Source organism: Solanum lycopersicum, chromosome 8 (assembly GCF_036512215.1).
Source record: "Solanum lycopersicum chromosome 8, SLM_r2.1".
NCBI classification, from domain to species: domain Eukaryota; kingdom Viridiplantae; phylum Streptophyta; class Magnoliopsida; order Solanales; family Solanaceae; genus Solanum; species Solanum lycopersicum.
In genome coordinates, this window is record NC_090807.1 from 27,241,102 (window position 1) to 27,263,264 (window position 22,163).

Here is a 22,163-nt window from a genome sequence, read left to right on the forward strand (position 1 = left end):
CACGTACCGACACGAGAGAAATAAAGATAACAAATCTTGAAAGATGTTAATATACTCAATTTAATGAACCTAATTCCCAAATGAGTATGATGGGGAGGCGTGAGTCCTCATTGATGTGCTTGGTGTTGTGACCAAGGGTTATGGTAATTGTAAATGCCGCATGTTGAGTATTGTAGTTGATTTTGTGATATTATCTGATATATATTGTTTTCTATTTTGAGTTGGCCGATGATATCTACTCAGTACTCGTGTTTTGTACTGACCCCTACTTGTAATTGTTTTCTTTTTGTTCATTGTGGAGTGCAGCAAACGTACCGTTGTCTTCAACCCAACCGCAACTCTAGCCAGTCTTCATGACACCAGATTTCAGGGTGAGCTAAAGCTTCTAGTTTGGACTGGATCTTCTTCTTCATGTCTTGATGCCTTGAAGTTCTTGCATAGACTAGCTATTATTTATGTTTAGTTTCTTAGATACTCTTAGCTTTAGTAATTTGAGGATAGATGTTCTTGTGATGATGACTTCCAGATTTTGGGGATAATAATAAGTGTTTGAGTTTTAGAAGTTATTAATCTATTTTTATTAATGAGTTTTAAGTCTTCCGCATTGTATTCTGTTTATTATGGTTAAATGTTGGGGTTTAGATTGGTTGGTTCACTCACATAGGAGGATAAATGTGGGTGCCACTCACGACCCGTTTTGGGTCGTGACAATATGGTTATAATTAAAGCCTTAAGAAGGGTGTGAATGTTGTATTTGTTCTTATCTGTTTATTTTTTTGTATTCTTTATCGATTTATACTTCTTTAATTTAATCTACTATGAAATTATGAATGTTATGTATATTTTTATTAGTGCTGAAATTACTAATTTATGACTTTTAAATTCATTTTTAAATGTACTTTTATAATATTTTTTTCTTTTATCCTTTCCTTACTGATATAGTTTCTTAAGTAGATACATATTTGTGTACTTAGTATATGGAGCGTAATGAGAGATTATTAAGGATAAATCATATAAATATATTCATATTATTAGATGTTATAGTAATATTATTATTTTTTCATATTTCTTGCTTGATGGTCAATGTAATATTCGGTTATTATGAATTTTATTTAATGAATAAAATATAAATTAGTAAAACTAATTTTTTAAATTCAACATTTTCTATATAACAACTGTATGGAACAAATGTGCAACACACGTTCCGAAAACTAGTATAGATAAATGTCACAAACAATTATACCCAACCAAATACTAAAAACAATCCAAAAAATCTTTATACGAAAAATATACTTCCATAAACTTTTTTATCTAAACTAGACACTTAAATATAAATGAACTCGTGGACCAGAAAGAAAGATATCTAAAATCAGTCAGCCCTCAGAACAAACATAAGCTGCATGAACTCTTCCATGTCTGGTCTTGTTCTTAGCGAACACTGTTCCTAACAATTCTCAAAAAAGCTAGTGAACTGTTGTTTATTGCAGACGAAACCTTAGAATGCAGTTATCATTTTGCACTATGCACTAGATAGCAAGATTATCCTTGAGCAAACGAAGAAGTGAAATGCTGCCCTGAGTTCTGTTTTCACCAGAAGCTCCATTCTTTTCTGTCTTAGCTCCCTGCAGTAAATTTATGTCAAACATTACACGCATGGTTGTTTAAAAAAAACGAGCTAGATGTAGAAAATATAGTATCTCAAACCCAGGTAAAGGACAAAAATTGGCACACTAATTCGAACTGTTTCAAAACGGATACAGATAATGGTTAATAAAAGGAAAAGGAAAGAAATGACAACCACCAGAAATTCACCTTTGGTTTCTCATTGTCGTCCTTGAAGTTTATGCTGCCTAAATCTTTTAATAAAATGGACGAAACTGGTAGAAGTCTCCTAGTCCTGCATAAAAATATTGCCGAATGACTAAGGAATAAACAAGCTGCATTACTAGGAGCTGGCATGAGAAAACTGAACATGTTACACACACCTTTTTGGTTTATCTGCATTCTGAAATTTAGTGCCGGAACGATGTTTAGTAACCGCTTCAACTACATTGTTGTCACCATGGCCTACAACTTCCCCAGGCATTAACGGTGTTGATGGACCTAATAGTCTCTGAATTACATAAGAAAAGAACCTATATTATCTATTTCTCAAGATATAACAGTCAGATGAAACACATGATGCTGAACCATGAGACAAAACAGTCACCAACTATGGAATTGAGTTTTCTTGTTCTACTAAATAATGATACATACTTGCATTCTGAGCATTAAACAGAGAATTGTTTCTTGTAGCAATAAAATAGAAGTACATCTAACAAGAATCAGTATTCATAAAAGATACATTTTTAATGGCTTAATACATAGTCAGTCTTTTAAACTTGTTAGAATATTCCATTTAGATACCCGAACTGAGTCATGTTCCAATGGTACACCTCACCTCTTAATAAAGTGTTCCAATACGACATTATTGGTTTAAATTTATCATTTTTTGGTCTGTTCTCATTCATCTATTACGTGGTTAACCATATAAAATATGTCATCTCCTTTTACTAGGCATATTCGCTTCAATAGATTGTAAACCCCGGGTGTTTTCTACTGAGGTTGATGCATAGATGACATATTTTTATGTGGTTAACTTAATTACCGAATAGACAAATGGAAACACGTGTAAAAGTTTTTCTTTTCCAAAATTTGAACCGAAAGTATCTAATTGAAAAACTTGATTAGGAGTTGAGGTGTGCAAATGAGAATATGACTTTTGAGTGTCTATATCTTTCCCCGGAAAGTTTAAAGAGTTGCCTATGTATTAAGCCTTTTTTTAATACATACAGGAGAAAGCTAAGCTACATCTTTTTGGAAGTTCACAACAAATACTGTAACAAACAAGGCCATGCTTAAACTACCAATAGCAACATCATTAGTATCACATGAACTTCGGTAGGATGTCTGTAATCTGTTCCAGCGATTTAGCTTAAAATTTGAGTAATGCTAGTAACAAAGAACATGTTTCAAAATAAAAATGAAGGGTGCCAAATATCAATAAGATGCAAAGTCATTTAAATAACCAACCCCTAAACTAATGTGGAACTAACTTGACAAGGATAAGATATAACAGCAAAACTATTGCACCTTTCTACTGAATTAGTGGTTGTTACACAGCAAAAAGACATCAAACCATGAACATTAACGTAACGAACTGTTATTCTTGAAGACCATAAATAACAGCTTGAGACATTGCATTGCTACCACTAATGCATTTTAGGTTATACCTAAGCAGGAGTGATGAAAAGCATAAAGGATACAACATGTGAATTACTTGTGATAGAGGAGCTTATAATTAAGGTGATTATAGCATAACTGAACTAACCTTGTCCTCTACATTGCATGTTTGATTCTTCCTCACTGGGGAAGAGCTCTTATTTTCAATGGTAAGCGATGAATTAGAAGAGCTGACAGTACATTCTGGAAATACTGAAATAGAAAGCTTGTGGTCCTCTTCCAATAGGCAGTTCTCATCTCTGTTTATGGAAGTTGCTTGGGAAGTGCTAACTACAGAATCTACACACGGAAAACAGAGATTGGTAATTAGTGCACTTAAACATAAAGGAGGATGAGACAGACAAACAGAAGAATGTTAAGAGATATGATACAGCTCAAAAAGAGCAGAAATAGCATCAGAAAGATTTTTATACAAGTATTCTATTGAAGATGAATAGAATCTTACTCTTACCAGAACTTCCCTTTCCTTGCTCATACTCTTGATCAATGCAAGAGCATGACCCACTTAATATAGCAGCTGCTTTGCCGTTCCAATCTGCACTCTCTGCTTTCATTTCATTTGGATTCTTCAGATCTTCAACACCAGTAGCATCTCTAGTAGATCTTTCAAGCTGCTGAGCAGTCTATAACAGATTATGCTCAAAGTTGTAACTTCTAAAGAATATCATTCTGGGTTTTACATACCCAGATTTTCATTAAACAACTGATGAAAATATTTTTTGAGGTATTCAACTTCATTCCATGAATGACAACAAATACCTAATTATTTAGTATATTTGGCAGTCAAAAGTTCTAAATATTGGAATTTTGCTATTGAGCAGTGTCATTTTAATAGAAGTTCTTCTATCAGATGTCATTAATAAGCAAAAGTCCCCGTATCAAATTTATTCAATAAAAACCCAGACTACCTTTCTTTTAAACCTTTTTGGTGTTTGGTTTTTCGATTGCTTCAGACTTACAATCATCATAAATTTTCATTTCGAACATCAACTTGTGTCTGTCTTGGTCAAAGTCCAAGTCATAGTGCATGTAAGTGTCTTGATAAATCCACAGGTCGGGTACAACTAGATAGACAAGCCAAATTTCATCCACAAGAATTCCCATGCAAAGAAAAATTAGGCCAATTCATCTAGCAAGGAACCAATAACTCATGGTTGCACATCCATCTTCTTTCCAACCTCACTTAGACTGCATTACTACATGGTAAGATTTTTTTCTCCGTCTCAACCTCCTAATTTTTTTCATCCACCTAATTGTGTGTCCTTATCTTCTCCAAAAGAAGCCCGTCTCAATCTAATCCCTTACATTTCTCTTCCTCCTGAATCCTTGTGCCACTTAATTCCCTACAACACAATTCTGAACCATCTCACACCCACTCCACGCAACTTCACCCCACCACCATGCAAAAACACCAAAACTATATACCCTTAAGCCCTTAACCAAACCAAATTATCGGTTGGAGGAACCTAAATATATTTTTCGAGCTAAGAAATTTCAAGAATGGTGTGACACTATGCAACAGGAATTGGATGCACTGCATCAAACTAAAACATGGAGTTTAGTGCCTGGACACGCCCTCAAGGCGCTCTTGCTAGTTGGGCGGCTTACGCCCCTGGGAGTGGACTGGCTGGTTGGGCGGCCTAGATTGATTGTTACTCTTGCTAGTTGGGTTGGGAGTTGACTGGATATGGTGGTTATTTGGGTTGGGAGCCCAGATTTTGGTTCGTGGTACTCTTCTCTGAGTAGACTTATGCCTCATTTGTTTTCATTAATATTAAGACATCTGAATCTGAATACATGTCTGAATATTAAGATTTGCATTAAGAGTTATGTGTCTAGATCTGAATACACATTTGAAAATTAAGATGTTCTCTCCAAATCCAAACCCTGAATGATTGTTATTTGTTTTTAATATCTGAATGTGCATATGAAATCAAATATTTCATTTTAATAAAATGTTATAAAAGATTCATTTCAACAAAAAATATTATGTTTTCATTTTTAAAAAATCAAAGTCATCAAGCATAACATAAAAATCACAAATAAAAAGTATTTTATAGGCACAATATAATATCAAAAAGTTCAATAAGCATGATAAATACGAGTTGAAAAAAAACAAATAAGGTTTCACATTATCAATACCTAACATATATTTTGACTAATTAGACTATTAGAGAAACTAAAGAATTCTTATCTTTTTTCAAATAACTTTAATCTAATTCTCTAACTTGTGAACCTCTAACGTCATTCATGTTTTTTTGTAGTGGACACTTTCAGAAATATACTAACACATGTACTGTATAACGACTCTTCCTATCCAAGTCCATCTAATTTTTCCATATATTCTTCAAATGAAGGTGCACTATTTTTTAATCAATAATTCTAGAGCAGTAATCATCTTCTCGTCAATTTACAATTCAGACGAATAAGTTTTTTCCTTACCCAATTTTTTCACCACCTGAAAGTAAAGATTGGGATGAGAATTATTGAGCTCCATTATTTTGGTCGCCAACTAGTTCAACAACGATAATATATTAGTGTTATCTCACAAACAAATTTGATAATCAAAGAGTCTCAATAAAATTATTGGCTTTTACAAAATTCTAATAAGAGACCTCAAATATGTATATATATTTATTGTTTTTAATTATGAATAGTATTTTTTCACTCAAAAACCATTATGAATATATATACACTAAAAATATTGTTGAAACAAGTGTTTCAATACACCCCAAGAAAATTATGAATATAAAAAAAATACTTGTAAAGATTATGAAAACTTACTAGTTCAAGAGGAAAAAATTGGTATTTGATTGAGAAAAGAGAGGAAGGAAGTTTGCACTTGTGAGAGCAAAAGTCATGCAAAGACTGAGAAAGACGATACAATTTTATAACTTATTAAATAAGGCTGAATAGTGTTAAAACTCTCTTGTAGATCTGATCCGTTCAGACCTTTTCAGGTCCATTAAGAGGCTTTTTGAAAAATAACAAATGGACTGAATATGAATGATTCAGATCCAGACCTACAAATCAAACACACTTCATGGACTGAATATGAATAATTAAGATTCAAACCACCATTAAGTGCAAACAAATGAGGCCTTAGCTATTATGTGTACATGTCAGGATCATGGGGGTCTGTTAAGGTTTTATGTAAACTTGCGCACAAGTATACCTTTTGGGCTTACGGGGTCTGTCTAGTTAGGTTTAGATTAGGTAATCCTACATTTATGGTATGCTCAGGTCCTTTCTTTTCTTACTCGCTTTGGCCTCTATGAGTGTATAGATTCCATCTTTTTAGAGTGTTGGTACATTTCTTGCTTAGTCGGCCTGTGATGCCCATTGAAAACCTTTGTTTTGGTACTCATGCTACACTCTTCATCTTTTTCATGATGCCGGTCTTAGTACAGCTACCAACAGTGATCATTCGTGCCATCTTTTGCATCTTGTGGACATCGGAGATGAGGGTGAGCACTAGGCGTCCTGGATCAGCCTATCTCCTTCTATTAGGCGTTAGCAAGTCTTTTGCCTCTACAACGGCTTGTTGTGGTCAATACTTGTCGTTATAGGAACGGGTTGACTTACCTACTAGTGGGTTATAATAGGTCTCATCATGACTCGAGAAGTTGAGTCGTGACACATACTGGTTGATCTTTTGAGAATAACGAAATCTATTCAACAACTCCCTTTTGAAGTCTTTCCAAGTTAACATTGGTTGCCGAGATTCTATCCAATAAATACCAATTTAAGGTTTTTCCTTCCAAACAAACACATGTTGCCTTTAGTCTTTCAGCTTCAGAAATTTCATTTACTGCAAAATACCTTTCCACTTTGAAAATTAATCCTTAGGATCCTCTCCTAAAACTGATAGTTGTAGCTTCCGGGATTTCCTCTCACCTTTTTCTCCAACCAAGTTGACAATGCTTCCCTTTTCTTGGTTCCCAATGGATCTGGTTTGAGAAAGGGATGCTTCTACTATCATGGTTCTCCCTTGTTTCTCGCAAGAGACTCTCTCAATTCTTAAAACAAATCAATCATCCTTCCAAAAAATGTCAAATTAGACTTCTCTTGTTCGATTTGTCCCTCAATTCTTCTTACCATCCCTGAATATTATTGCCCTAATAGCAAGTTGATAGACTTAACTATATAAACAGTAAATACAGGAATAAATATTGTTGTTTCACAATAGATACAGGGATATTACAACAAGTCCAAAAGAACAACCACTAGGATACTGCCAACACCATAAATTACATCCTAAGACATGAACGATTACATATCACAAACTTTCTAGACATTCAAGAGGCTAGAACTCTCCCAGCATTCCCTTTCCTTTCTTTGAACGCCCTCTTCTAACTACCTTTCCCCTTTTTCTACATAAATCACCCCGTAACTATCTCATGACAATTACTAAGTCTCTTAATTGTTTATTTTGGCCTCCTGGAATAAACTTTTATAACTTGAGGCACATCAATGCCCAATTAGCCATTAAATTTTCTATGGAACAACTGAAGGTATGTTGATCCTTCCAAGCCTGATCATGTATGTCAGCTTCCTAGCGCTCTCTATGACTTGAAACAAGCTCCTCGAGCTTGGCTTCAACGCTTTAACATATTTTTTGAGGGTCATGGTTTTCACTCCTCCAAGGTCGATATATCATTGTTTGTTTTTAATTTGAGGCCCATGACAAATCTATATATTGTTTTATGTCGATGACATGGTGATTAGATGTTCAGATTCCTTTAAGTTGTCATGGTTTCTCACCGAAACTAAGGAAATTTTTCCTATCCACGACTTGGGTGCCTCGAATTATTTCCTTGGGATTGAGGTAAGGGTATCAGACAGCCTATTGTTGACAAAAAATAAATATGCGGCTGATCTATTGAAAGAGACAAGTATTAAAGAATATAGGTCGTATATCACACTAATGACAGTGGCTACAATTTGGAGCAAGACAATGGATGAACTGTTGTCAAATTCTGAGCAATACTGTCAAATTGTATGTTCCCTGCAATACATGACCTTGACGCGTCTAGTGTTATCAAATGCAAAAAATGTTTAAGGTTCTTAGGGCTTTAAGTCCAATTATATTGTGGGCTTTAATGAAAAAGACACAAAGAAAGAAAAAAATACAAATATATATGTCTAGTCCAGGACTAATGATTATAAGCAAAAATGACAAATATGTGAACATAGATATTAAAAAAAAATTACGACAATGTGAAATATCAATTGTCTAGTGTCATTTCTTCAAAAGATGCTCATTGGCAAGGGAAAGTATGCCTTAGAACATTGATGACGACAGAAAATCACAATAAGTGAGGCACTTAACACATTTTGAGCCTCGCTTCAGGGCTTATACATGTTTTAAGCATGCCTTTGACAACACTAGACTTGCCCAGACATTGTATTTAGTGTCAACAAACTAGCTCAATTTATGGATTGTGCAACTAAGGTTCTTTGCAAGCCGTGAAGTGTCTACTTCACTATATACATGCCACGACCAACATTGGTTTGTTTATTTTCCAAGAATTCTACCTTGAAACTTCACCGTTTTTTCAGATAGTGATTGGCTGGCTGCCCAGATGACCAGTGTTCTACTAATGGGTATCTTGTGTACCAAGGAAGCAATCTGATCTCTTGGTTGACAAAGAAAGAAACCACTGCTGCCCGAGCCTCAACAGAGAGTGAATACAAATCACTTACCAATGCCACAGTTGAAATCATGTGGGTAAGCTCTCTTCTTTGTGAACTTGGTATTTCACGTGTTGTCCCTACTATCATGTGTTGTGATAACATCGATGCAATTTAGTTGAGTGTGAATCCTATATTACATGCCCCGACCAAGCACATTGAATTAGACTATCCCTTTGTGTGAGAGAAAATAATGTTAGGTAGGCTTTCAATTCACTTCATTTCAGTGCTGACCAACTCGTAGATATAATTACCAAACTGCTTGGACAACAGCTCATCTCTATGTATTTTAGCAAACTTCGTCTCTCTTTTATATTGGCAACAGTTTGAAGGGGGTGTTAGAGTAAAACAATATCATTATCTACTGGTCATTAATTATATTTGTATTCTTTGTAATTGTCTCTTGTACTTGTAATTATCCTCTGCCCTCTTAATTGTTATCGCCTGTAGTTATCCCTTTTACTTTGTAAATTTGTATAAACTCATTAGTGTATAGGTTAGTAGAACAAAGGAGTTATTGTCATTCTTAAGTCTTATTACCATTCTCATTATTTTATAGATGTCCCCGAGTTAGGCTGTACCTGTCGAGTTATGCAAACCTCCCTCGGCAATTTCCTACCATCAGTTTTCACAAGATTTCTAGCCCATTTTAAATGGGTTTTGAGCTCTGATTCTTCTTCAGTAGCCACCACAGATGGAGAGGAACTCCAACCGCTTTAATCCATTTTCTTTCAACTGTAATGGAGTTCACTCCATTCTGGTCTTTTTCTAGAACCATTTCCTTGAATGATCTTCTCAACCATGTATCTATTCGGAAATTTAAACAAGTCCCTCCATCCATCTCAAACATATTACCCCCAAATACGTTTGTCCAAGTTGCAGGTGACCATCTCCTTATATCAGCAAGGGTGGGCCCAACCTTAGTTTCTTCGCCAAAGAAACCCACTAAACATCCTCCACGGACATGATGGTAAGGGGAAGCAAATTACTAGCTGTTACACAGAAGACATCAAAAATATCCGAAGTAATTTTACTGTGTTATTTTTCTTAAAGAGAAACACAATAGTAGCTTGAGAACATTATTTTGTTAGAAATTTAGGATTAATGCATTTTAGATTAAACATTAGCAGGAGAGATAATTAGCATAAGTATCCTTGTGAAATAAGTAGAGATTAAACATGTGAATTACTTGTGATAGAGAAATTTATAACCAAGAATGACTAATAGCATGACTGAACTGACCTTGTCCTCTTTGTTTTCTGTTTGGTCCTCACCCACTAGAAAAGAGCTGTTATTTTCAAAGGAGAGAGATGACTTAGCAGTGCTGATTGTATAACATTCTGGAAGTACTGAATCAAAAGGCAAATGGTCTTCTTCCAACAAGGTATCCGTGTCTCTGTCTACGAAAGTCACTTGAAAAGTGCTGAGTTTAGAAACTTCACACATAGAACAGATATTAGTAATTAGTGCACTTGAGTCAAACATCAAAGACGATGAGACAAAAAGAAATGAAGTTAAGAGGTATGGTACAGATCATAGGGAGAAGTAGTGTCAAATTTTTATACAACTACTATTGAATATGAATAGGATTAAGAAATTTATTATTACCAAAACTTTCCTCTTTTCGCCTGTACTCCTGATCAGTGGAAGAGCATGACCCACTTAACACAGCAGGTTCTTTGACATTCCATTGTGGACTCTCTGCATTCAGTTCATTTGTGTTCTCCTGATCTTCAGCAGCAGTAGCATCTCCAGTTGAACTTTCAACCTGTTGAGCAGTCCATAACAAATTATACTTGTCAGTTTTGCTGAATGAATACTCTAAAATGGAGAGTTCTTCCATTAAATAGAAAGAATTCTGATTTATATGCCCAAAATTTTGTATACACCCCTTATATCTGTTATTCCTCATTGTTATTTCTCTGAAAACATACTACATTAATCTCTGATATCTCCTACATATGGAAAGCAATTGATAACATATCACACAAATATTTAGAGCTATTACATATATATGTGCAACTATTCAAATCTGTCCAACATGCTAAAATTCCCCTCAAATTGATGTTGGTGGATCAAAGGCATCAATTTGCCTACCAGAAACTGATGAAGTTGTTAGAATAGAAATAGGTATATACAATCCTACTCAAATAGGAATAGGATTAGTATATAGTATCCTATTTAGCAAAAGGATCCTATTGCAGTGTCTACAAATAGAGTCTCCATAAAATAACGTAGATACAGAAATCAATAATAAAATAGTAAATTACACATTCACCCCTATTAATTTACTTTTAAATGTATATTAATTTACAAAAAATCAAATAATTAATACATGTTAAATATATCACTGCAAAGTTTTTTGTTTTTTGGTCTTGTTAATTGCTTAATTACTTTTAATTTATTTTCTTAAATTCTTATTAATTATTTTTGGAATAAGAACTAAAAATTAGCTCACCAATGTATTGTAATATCTACATAACTAAATCCTGATAACTAATACCTACATAACTAATATGTGTATAACTAAAATCTGCATAACTAATAGGCATAATACATAAATATGCCCTTTAACTTGGTTTCGAATCACATTTATGCCCTTCAACTTTGGGTGTGCACAAGTAAAAACAAACTTGTATAAAATTTAACAAATAGACACACATGTCCTACATGTCATTTTTTGTCCTACATGGTGTCCTACGTGTATTTTGCCATATAGGACACATGTATTTATTTATTTATTTAAAAGTTGGATAGAAGTGTCTATTTGTGCATTATGAAAGTTGGAGGTCAAAGTTAAAATTTGAAGCCAAGTTTAGGGTCCAATATATGTATTATGTCTAACTAATATATGTACAAGTAATACCCACATTACTAATACCTGCATAACTCTATCCATCAAACAAAAGACCCATGATTTCATAATGTCTTTCTAGATTGATATTTTTACTCCAAAAATATAGAAAGCTCAAGCTCAATTTAGCTCTTGGGCTTCCTCGGTTGAGTTATGGTGCAAGGATCAAGGTGTTCAAGACCACTTACCGAATAATGTGTGTGGTAGATGAAAAGGCAAAGACTAGTGAGGAAAATGCAAAAAACAAAGCACAATAAGAGAAGGTTGTTGCTCAATTATGTAGTCTCCTATGGCAATCTATTGATTCCAAGTTGATATCCTTGATTCTCCCATTCCATACATGTTATTCCGTTTGGAAAAAGGCTCGTGCTTTATACATTTGTGACATAACTTGATTATCTAATGTGATATTTTGAATGACCAACTTAAAGAAACAAGAATATAATATGTCTACTTACTTCGAACAGGTACAGGCAGTCAGGGAGAAATTTAAACATAAATGTCAGCCACTATGAATGTGGAAACACAACAACAGCAGAGGCAGACGTTATTTCTAGTTCTTACACTTATTGACCCCTACTAACCATTATTTGGTGTGTGATCGCATATTAGCTAGTTCTGCAGTTCCTTAGGATTGATGATTTTTTCTCTCGTCTACTTTGTGTGGCCTCGCCTCCAAGTCACAAAGTAGTTTCATCACCCACCATTGACTCCTTTATTCTCGCGTCTTACATCATAGAAAAACGAGCATATCAATCTATGAAGAATCAATGATGATGAGGTCATTTTGGAAAATCTCGGTCCAAGTGTATTATTGTCATAAGCTTGGACACACTCATGAAAATTGTTATATTTTGCATGGCCCACCACCCAGTTATGGTACTATTGCTCTAAAGGAATATAATGAGCTCCTTCGAAATTGCACATGTAAGCAGACATCAGCACAAGTAGCATCTGTTGATCATCCTAATTGACCATCAATAATATTCATATTGCTTAGACAAAATATGTGTTCCTTCAACATTGACCAAGCAAGCAAACATCTCCACAAGTAGCTTCAGTTGCTCAACTTGATGTTTCTGTTATGGGTAATTCTTTTGCTTGTGTTTCCAATTCTAGCAAATGAACTCAGGCACTCCTAATCACATTTTTTGGTAACAAATCACTCGTGTGATATCGTTTATTTAGTGTTTTGGATGGCAGAAAGCAACAAAAGGTGACAGGGACTACCTCGCCTTGCCGCGAGCCTTTTTGAAATGAGGCACCAATTAATACCAAAAATTAAAATATTTAATTGCATATATGAATATCCAAAATCTCAATAGCAATAACATATATTAGCAAATAATTCAATTCAAAAACTAATAGTAGATACTACTTACTAGATACTAAAAGTCTAGAACTTTAAAGACCCAATAATTCAAAAGACAATTGAATTCACTTATTTATGGACAATACTATAATAATTTCTATAAAACTATATTAAGTAGGGAACAAATAATTATAGAAGGATTAAATTTTTATATTTTTAAATAGAGAGAGCAGTCAGCAGTGACAGTGAACAAAACAGAGCATAAAAAGCATAGCAGTGAGCAGCAGTCTCGGCCCGATTCACAATCCTGGGTTCAGCAACAAGAAGCTGAAGAATAGAAGAGAACTGAAGAGAAGAAAAGAAGAAAGAAGAGAAGAAGTCAAGAAGAGAGCTGAAGAAGAAGAAGAGGTCGAGATTCGAGAAAAACTTAAAAGAAGTAAAAAAAGAGGTCATACCTGACAGCAGACTCGCGCAAAGGAGAAGAAGATGATCGACTGGAGAAGAGGAGAAGAAGTCGCGACTGGAGACTGATGAAAGTTTGAAAAAAAAAACTAATTTTGACATATTATTAAGTCAGAGTATTGTACTACTATATCTATAAACAGGGCTCAACGTAATTAGAATTCATTAATATTTTCTGTTATATTTTGCACATGGCATTAGAGCTTGTATGATTCTTGTATAGAATCAAAGAGCTTTCTTTGGCATTCAAAATCAAGTTCTACACTCTTATTGTTTCCTAAGTCAACTCTCTTTCTCTTTCACTACATATGTTTGGGAGCATATATTTTGTCTATATCATCACTCCAAGAAATGACAAATTGGCTCCTCGTGCTCTTAAATGTGTCTTTTTCACCTAATAAAAAATGTGACATTCTTTATCCAAAAGGTGTTAAGGGGATACCGATGCTTTTCGCCTGACCTCTACTTTAGGCCTACTAATGTTACTTTCTTTGATAACCAACCCTAGATTGTAAACATCTCACAGAAGACGAGGGCATTCTATTAATTAAATAACAAGATTTAAGGACTGAATTGCCTAAAAAACACAGCCAGAAACATGGGATTCAATAAGAAGTGTGCAAGTGGTCTCAGGAGATGCCTATTTTGCCTTTATGCTTTTTCATTATGATGAGGGTTTGGTCAAGATGTTTGATGTATATCCTTGGTGAGTCATAAACTCCTGAAATTGAGAGGATAAGTACGAGAAGTATGAATAGAAACACCAAACTGATTTTGTATTTCAGCAAAGAACTTTTAAATAGATAAAATAACCTAGAATGATCTTTCATTAAGAAAACGAAAGTGCATCTTGTATAATCATCAATAAAACTAGCAAAATACTAATTTTTTATTAATTTTACTAGGACCCTAAATATCATAATGAACTAACGAAAAAAAGACTTTGACGACCCTTATTACTTCGAAAAAATATAACACGGGTGTGCTTTCAAGGTTGACACAACTCACAATCTAATGTGGATAAACTAGACTAACTAGGTGCCATCTTTCGCAGCTTGGATAGACTCGGATGTCCTAAATGTTTGTGAATTAGGTCTGGAGGATCTGTAGTATAGCATGTTGTGAAGAAATTTGGAGAGTTTTAAGATAATAAAGACCTTGTGATACGTACTGCGGTCTTGCATGAGAAAAAAATCATCAAAAGATGTTATGCCACAATGTAGGGCACACGTCAAACAACTGACAAATGCAAGAATCAGGGACATAAAGAACAAAGTTTATAGTGGCAAAAGACTTGGGTTTGGCTTTTCCAACCTCAGTTAGTTTTGTTTGGATCTCATTAGCTAAAGTAATAGCAGGAGAGATTGTGAATAAACTAGTGTTGTGAAAGGCGCTCGCCTTTCGCCAAAGGCGAGGCGAGGCCCTCACGACTTCTCACAGTGTGGCGAGGCGAACTCAGAAAGTGACGCAAGGTGCCAATATGGCAGTGGTGGTGGCGATGGCGAGGCGGCGCCTTTTTTTATAAAAAAATAAGGTCTGACTCAGTGTTTTGGACGGCGAGAGGCGACAACGGCCTGCCTTGCTACGAGGCGAGGCGAACGGCGAGGCGCTCGCCTTCAATTAATACCAAAAATTAAAATTTTTAATTGCACATACAAATATCCAAAATCTCAATAGCAATAATATATATTAACAAATATTAAAATTTAAAAACTAATAATGAACAAAACACCGAGTAAGTGAACAACCCTGTTTCCTACCACACTGAAAACAGAGCACAGTTTAGCATGAAAAACAGAGAAGTGAAGAAGAAGAAAATAAGAGAAGAATTAGAAGAGAAGAATTGAAGAAGAAGAAACGTACATGGCAACAGTCATGAAGCGGCGAAGGAGTAGTAGTCGCAAAGTCAGTTGAAGAAGAAGGTCGCGAAGTCAGTTGAAGGAGGAGATCGCAAAGTCGGTTTTTACAAAAAGGAGGCAAACACGAAGGGTTCACGACTGAGGAGAAGAGGAGGCAATCGCAAATCTGGAATGTTACCAAAAAACCCTAATTTTGGCTTTTAATTATAAATCAGACCTTTAAAAAAAAGCTAAGAAATAAAAAGGCAGCGCCAGCCTTGTCGCAGAAAGTCACCAAACAGCGCCATAAGGTCGCCATTTTCAACTCGTCTCGCCTCAAAGAAAATAGGCGAAAGTGCCTCGCCTTATGCCAAAGTCGAAAGGCAAGCGCCTTTCACAATACTGGTAGAATCCTTTTCCAAGAAGGATTTATATACTAATTCTTTTTAAATTAGGATTCTATTATGTACTATTCGTGTTCCTGTTCCTATTTTCTAACAAAAGATAAGTATTAAAGGATCTAAAACTTGTTCTCCAAGATGAATCTTGCTTATTTACCTTATTGTAGTCATTGGACTGATGATCCTCCAAATCTTTTCTTTCAAATTCATCCACTTCTCTGAAGGAAACCTCACTTAAAATCCCTTTCCTACTGCTGCAGTTACTTCGCCAATCTCTCAATTCATACTCTAGTTTAGAGAATCTTGTTTTCTCGTTGGTTATATGATCTCTAGGAGTGCAAGTTTCATTTTCAGCCACCTGTTACATGAAAATTACTGTTCAGTATAAACAAATATAGTTCCTAATGGTAAAGCCCAAGAATGAACACATAAAGGTATTAGTTGGGAAACCTTGAACAAAGAGTATATAGTTAAGAAAATCACTACCTATCTACTTCAGAATCGCATCTCAACGTGAAATGGAAGAGAAGATCCAAACCAAAATTTATATGGTGGACAAGAAAAGGAAAGTATTAGCAATATAAAAATGATTCCGGCACATGTACCTCACAATCTAACGATTTTTTTCCTTCCCTACAGCAACAATTACTTTGCCAATCCCTCAGTTGGTTCTCTAGTTCAGCAGATCTAGATTTTTCACTAGTTAAGCAATTCCTAAGGGTGCAGATTTCATTTTCTGCCACCTGTTACAAGAACACAACTACTCAGTATAACCAAATGTATGTAGTTCCTCATTGGTAAAGCCCAATAATGGAACCTTAGTATATTAAAATCCAATACTAGCAAGTTATACAAAAGTAATTGTAAGCGCATTATACCTCAAGTTTTTTCTTGTATTCTTTCAAGACTTTCCACAAAGCTTTACCAAAATTTTGCAGAATGTGATGATTTCTCTCTTTCCTTTCCAATTCAACCTGATCAACTCTGAGAATATTCCCCACATTTGCTTCTATAGAGATGATTTCCTCAGATTGAACACGAGAGTCTGTTAAGCTGACATCCTTCATTCCTTTCGCAGCCGCTTCTATCCAACAGAAGCAAACAATTTTAAACACAATCCTCTGCTGGAGGTACTTTGCAGTCCATTCTACAAATATGGAAAAGAGGAAAAATAGAGATCGGAGAATTGAACATTTTGATAACCTTTATTCAAAAGTTGAGGACATTCATCACTTCCTTGGTTGATCTGCATTAAAATAACAGTTGACATGAATCGATAATAACTATGAATTTTTTGAAGGCCGAAGTTGCTGGGTAAAGAAAAGCTACACCTACAATGAGCAGAAGATTAGTTACCCCAAAATTGTAGCTTGAATTTTTGTGAACAGTTCATGATATTTTTGGCACATCTTTTGTAGGATTCCCAGCCATAATAACTTTGGATACAGAACACAAAATAGCCCAATACATCACATAGTAATATATAAAACTTTGTTTGAGTCACTGTGCAGTTGATAATGTGGATAAGTTTGCATTCTCTTACAATGATAATATATTATTTAACTTTGTTTCCTAGTCTGTAATTAGCAGTATTAATTTTGTCTCCTCATTTAATTTGATAGTATCCATTTATATAGAAATAATTATTTTCTTTTCTCATTTGCACAATGAGATCAATATTATTAACAAATCTATCACCATGTAGTTTTAGTCTTTTATTTGTCTTTTCAGTTTTCAGCATATTCACTGATAGTTATGATTTTAAGTTCACTGCACCTCCTGGTTCTTGTGATTGTATTGTTTCTATTTATTAAACAATATTTTCTGTTTAACGATAATAGGTGAATGAACAATAAATAGACAAATTGGAAAGAGAATTGCAAAAGGAAACATATGAACATCATCTTAATGAAAGAGCACTGGATCAAAATATTGACTATTTCTTATAACAAAGAAATCTTGGAGGCCAATACCACAAAATTATGAATTCAGTGTATAATAGGCCAATCCCTCTATCCCTTCTCCACTTAATACTGAACTTTTGTCTCTAGAAAGGTTTGAACCTATGACAGCCCAACCCCCACACATCACGCGCCGCACTCCTCCCACTTGACCAAAACCCTGGAGGTAGAACAAGATATTGTTTCTAAGCAGAATGAATGTTTAGTTAACTTGGTAATTTAAAATTGTCACCCAAGAGATTGTCAAAAGATGTTTTCTTACAAGAGTCACTTAAAGCACAAAGATCAGAATGGTTTTTCTTTCTATGTTGAAGGTTCAAGGATAATCTTAAGAGACTAACGAAACTGGTAATTCAGTAAGCAATCACCTCACACCAAAAACTGGATTAGACAATCACCTCACGCCAAGCCTCCGGTGAAACATGTACTTAAGCATAAAGTCTTGGGTGCAGGATGTAAAATAGAAAAATGGTACAAATAAGATACACCTCAGGATCTTCATTTTTGCTCAACTTCATTCTTTTAAGCTGCACATAGCTAGGTGTTCTTTGCACAGGCCTCTTATTGTGGTTTAAAATTCCATGTTCTTCAATGATATCAAACCTGCATCAACAGTTCCTTGTTCAAAAATTACTTCTAAATAATTGAAAAGCTCAATGCTAAAGCAATTGTTATAACAGCCGTCATACTTGATTTTTGTATATGGTGAAGCCTGCCTTAGCAGAAAAGAAGTATCAAGATAGTCTTCTTCCCCGGGTCTTACAGTTAGAAGCTGCAGCATGGACATAGAAAGCCACAAAGGACAATGTTAAGAAAATTGTGAAGCAGAAAAAATTGATGGACTTCCCATACTTTTAGCAGTTCATGACAGTTTTCAAATATCTAAACTGATTTCTGCAGGAGTAAATGCATACCAATGCCATCCGTTTCTTGCCTTCCAAATAATCTCGTAAGTATCTGGTCAACTATGCAAAATAAGAACCCAGAAAATTACTAAGGAAAATCAGATGAAGGATATTCTATCTGATAGAAAAATAGCTATCCAAAGCTGTGTATACAATATACCTATCCAACGAATAAAACCATTTTACAAACAGCCTCAACATTGACTTGGGGGCTGGGAATCAAAGACTTGAAGGAAGAAAATATACCAGTACAGAACATATCTACCTTGAATATTAATCTCTAATAAACTGTGCAGTGACCTCGACACCAAATCTAGCACTACAATACATTTTTGTTCAAGTTATTTCTTAACATAAAATTGTCCGAAATATGACTTGACGCGAGACTCTAATAGATCTACTGTGTGAAACATTTATTACACCTTCCTATGCATTTTATAGGGAACTGTGTTAGATAACATTGGATAGGAGCAAAATGATTTATTTCGACAAGTAGAAGCAAATATAAAAGTAACAAGCAGTGACTAGAGACCAATAAAATTTACTGGAAAGTGACGGAGAAGGATAAGAACGTAAAACATTACCAAAGAGTTTTGAAAGTGCTTCCGCATAGGTTTCCTGGGGTTCTTCTGATGCTCCAGTAATGACTGCACAGAACTTCCAGTAGATGAATAAAAAAGAAGAGTGGCATACCTCAATATTCATGAAAGGGAAGTCAGAAAACCAGATTGATGCTACATACCCTTAAGCATAGGCCAAACACCATTGATGTGTTGTTGATAAAATTACTTTCGAGCAGTCTAATCCCCTAGACATGAGTAATATTATCAGTGAGATGTTGCAAGCCAGAAAAATACATTAACCGCCAAACTTGCAACATAATATCTAAGGTTAAGAAAGATTGAAGAGTCACAATTTTCTTCAAGTGGTCTGAAGATCAAGGTCTAACCTAGTCTTGACATTAAAACCAAAGATAATAACAGAAAGGGATCTTTTAAAATTCCATAAAACAGCTTCTGTGTAATGATATGATTCAGTGGCCAAAGACAATTGTACCTGATTACCAGTCTTCTTTTCCCTCTCAGCTCCAGCAAGGTCAACTATGGTCAGGACAGCACTGTTTGAGTTATCACCAACTTCTCCATTAACCTCCTTATATTCACAGCGGATGTTTATGATGCACTGTGAACGACTGCAATGATGTTAAAACTTTCATCATGATAAATACAATTGCAACATGACTGTAAACCTAAACTGTCCATCATGTACGTAAACTGGAAAATGATTCAAAACAAGATTTCGGTTTTCTGTCTTCTATTAATTCTTTCTTCAAATTCAATACCTACAATTTTAATTCTCGAGTTGTCCATTTCCCTTTGAATGATAAAATCCCAAATTGGGGATATCAAAAGAAAGGGAGTCTCAGCAATTCTTTTATTGTGTATATAAATATGTAATTTGCCTCCAAAGATTAACGACGAAAGGTTGGTTTCCACAATTGAAAAGATCTTTATCGTGAATGGTTCCATCAATCATTTCAAGTTTAAGAAGTACAAGAAGCACAGCTTTGTAAAGAAAAGTCACTTGAGCAAGAAATCTAACCTTTGAAGAAAAGAAAACATATGTTCCCCGATATCATTAGGGAGAGACACTAGCAACAGTGTCTCAAATATCACAAACCAGAGCATAAAGCAAAACAACAGCCACAGACCAACATAAGTTTTTATATCCAAAACTTACCTAGATTGATTGTTTGAATTTGTCATAGCTGTAGCACGCTTCAAAAGTCCAGACGCGATTAGAGATTCAGCTTGTAATGGATCATAAAGTATAGCCTGTTCAGAAGCACCAGAGCGCACACAATTATTTGATCTCTTTGAACCGCAGGAGTTTTAGACTGGGGAAAAAATGCAACAAAGAGAAGCTATACAGCAATTCAAAGAACAACCTCTCGCATGCCTTTAATCGATGATTGATGGATAAACAAATCAGCCCCATCTTTAAGTAAATCAAATATCTTTTCAGATTTTCCTTTCTCAGAAGAGATCTCAAACATGGATAGATAAAATATCCTGCACGTGATAAATCATGGGCCAAAAAAGCAATTATTGAATGCATTTTATCCCACAATTAAGAATGCAATGACAGTTTTAAGAAAGTTCAAACCCCAAGGACTAGGAAATTGCTAAAATATATTGAAAATCCTTTAGAACACATTAGAAATGAAAGCACCTCTGTGACTGCATCTTGTTGTCTTCTTGTGATAAAATTCGATCAAGAGCCAAAGGCACCATACCAGGGTCCCTTCCACACCCAAAGATGGTATGAGTTTTCCCAGAACAACTTGGTCCCAATGCAGCCAACATGCCACTCCTACCGTTCAGAAGATCCTCAACTAAAGGACTCACCATTTTTTCATACACTTCCCTCTGCAACACAAATCGCAATATCTCAACCCCAAACTAGAGAATCCTGGATATATTTCAATTTAATACAAAAAAGTAATTTAACATAAATGTAATTTCTGGTTATCTAAAAATATAAACAAATAACCTGAGATGCTTCTGATGAGAAGACTTGTGAAAACCCTTGATAAACTTCTGATTTAATACGTTTGCCATCTTGTAAGCTCTGTGGGGGCGATACAGTTACAGAATGTGCATCGTTCACTGTCACACAGACTTCATTGCTCTTTTTGAGCTTCTTCGGCAACGCATTAGTCGACTTAGGGTTTTTGGGCCAAGTATTCTTTGTCTTCTTCATTTCAGAGACTTTTTTCAGTGTTTCTCGTTGAATGTTCAATGTTCGGATTCTCATAAATACCTTCAGATTCTCCGATGATGCCTCCGTAAGTTTTTTTTCAGGGACTTCCATGGACAGAATTTCTTCAATGGGGAACGAAGGGATATTTTGTGGCGGTGATGCTGAAGGCTGGAGAAGCGAAACGGGCGCGGTGGAGAACGGTGTTGCTCTTGCTTTCCGGTGAGGGTTCCGTCGAACGGTCGCCGTGTATGGACATGGTGAAGACCCTTTAGTCTCCATTTTTTCTTCAATACTGTTAACAGTTCACTACTATTGTACTAATACATCAAAAAAGGGCGGAAATATTTGAATCAGATGAGCGGGCTCGGGTATCACTTTAAAAGAGGTTTGATTTTTTTTTTTAAACCTATAAGGCCTGTCCAATTGTATACTTCATTTTACTATCCAAATATAAAGGTTTTTATTTTTTCAGATAATTAATTTCAACATAATTTTATATTTTACTCACTAAAAAAGAATATTTTTCTCTTTTTTTAATATTATATTATTATTTTTATTTTATTTAAATCATTTATTTCTTTTTTTAATGATTACTTTATATAATTCTCATGATAAAAATTTATTTTTGTTATAAAATAAATAGCTAACAAATTAATAATAATAAACTAAATTAAGAACAAGAACAAACAAA

The 22,163-nt window shown here is 34.9% G+C and overlaps 1 protein-coding gene across 19 annotated transcripts; it reads right to left on the minus strand.

Annotated features, from left to right (window-relative positions):
• Positions 1-1,363: 1,363 nt before the first annotated feature.
• LOC101263440 (kinesin-like protein KIN-6) lies at positions 1,364-21,823 on the minus strand. 19 transcript variants are annotated; one of them, XR_011210962.1, is made up of 22 exons: positions 21,263-21,823; positions 20,942-21,138; positions 20,658-20,781; positions 20,450-20,544; positions 19,766-19,901; positions 19,452-19,517; positions 19,294-19,356; positions 18,719-18,769; positions 18,494-18,576; positions 18,293-18,407; positions 17,047-17,089; positions 16,722-16,927; positions 16,449-16,586; positions 16,001-16,201; positions 10,585-10,744; positions 10,219-10,412; positions 5,725-5,794; positions 3,734-3,893; positions 3,371-3,561; positions 1,986-2,113; positions 1,813-1,897; positions 1,364-1,622 (listed from the first exon to the last, which is right to left on the minus strand). XR_011210962.1 is itself a non-coding variant. In XM_069287660.1 (21 exons), the coding sequence occupies exons 1-21, from the start codon at positions 21,749-21,751 to the stop codon at positions 1,527-1,529; spliced, it is 3,006 nt and encodes a 1,001-aa protein (XP_069143761.1). In that variant the 5' UTR covers positions 21,752-21,811; the 3' UTR covers positions 1,364-1,526. The 19 variants fall into 19 exon arrangements, 16 of the variants coding, with proteins under 16 accessions (XP_069143761.1, XP_010324878.1, XP_010324877.1 ...); XR_011210961.1 differs by having other exon boundaries at positions 3,734-3,896; XR_011210960.1 differs by having other exon boundaries at positions 3,734-3,905.
• Between the last annotated feature and the right edge of the window lie 340 nt (positions 21,824-22,163).

Bases quoted from the DNA above. Each gene is read 5' to 3' on its own strand.
- LOC101263440 (XM_010326569.4), bottom strand. From the start codon at position 21,751: ATGGAGACTAAAGGGTCTTCACCATGTCCATACACGGCGACCGTTCGA. The intron at 21,139-21,262 runs GTTATTTGTTTA...TTTGTGTTGCAG, and splicing joins TCTCATCAGAAGCATCTCAG to AGGGAAGTGTATGAAAAAAT. The intron at 18,408-18,493 runs GTATGACGGCTG...CTGTTGATGCAG, and splicing joins TCACCATATACAAAAATCAA to GTTTGATATCATTGAAGAAC.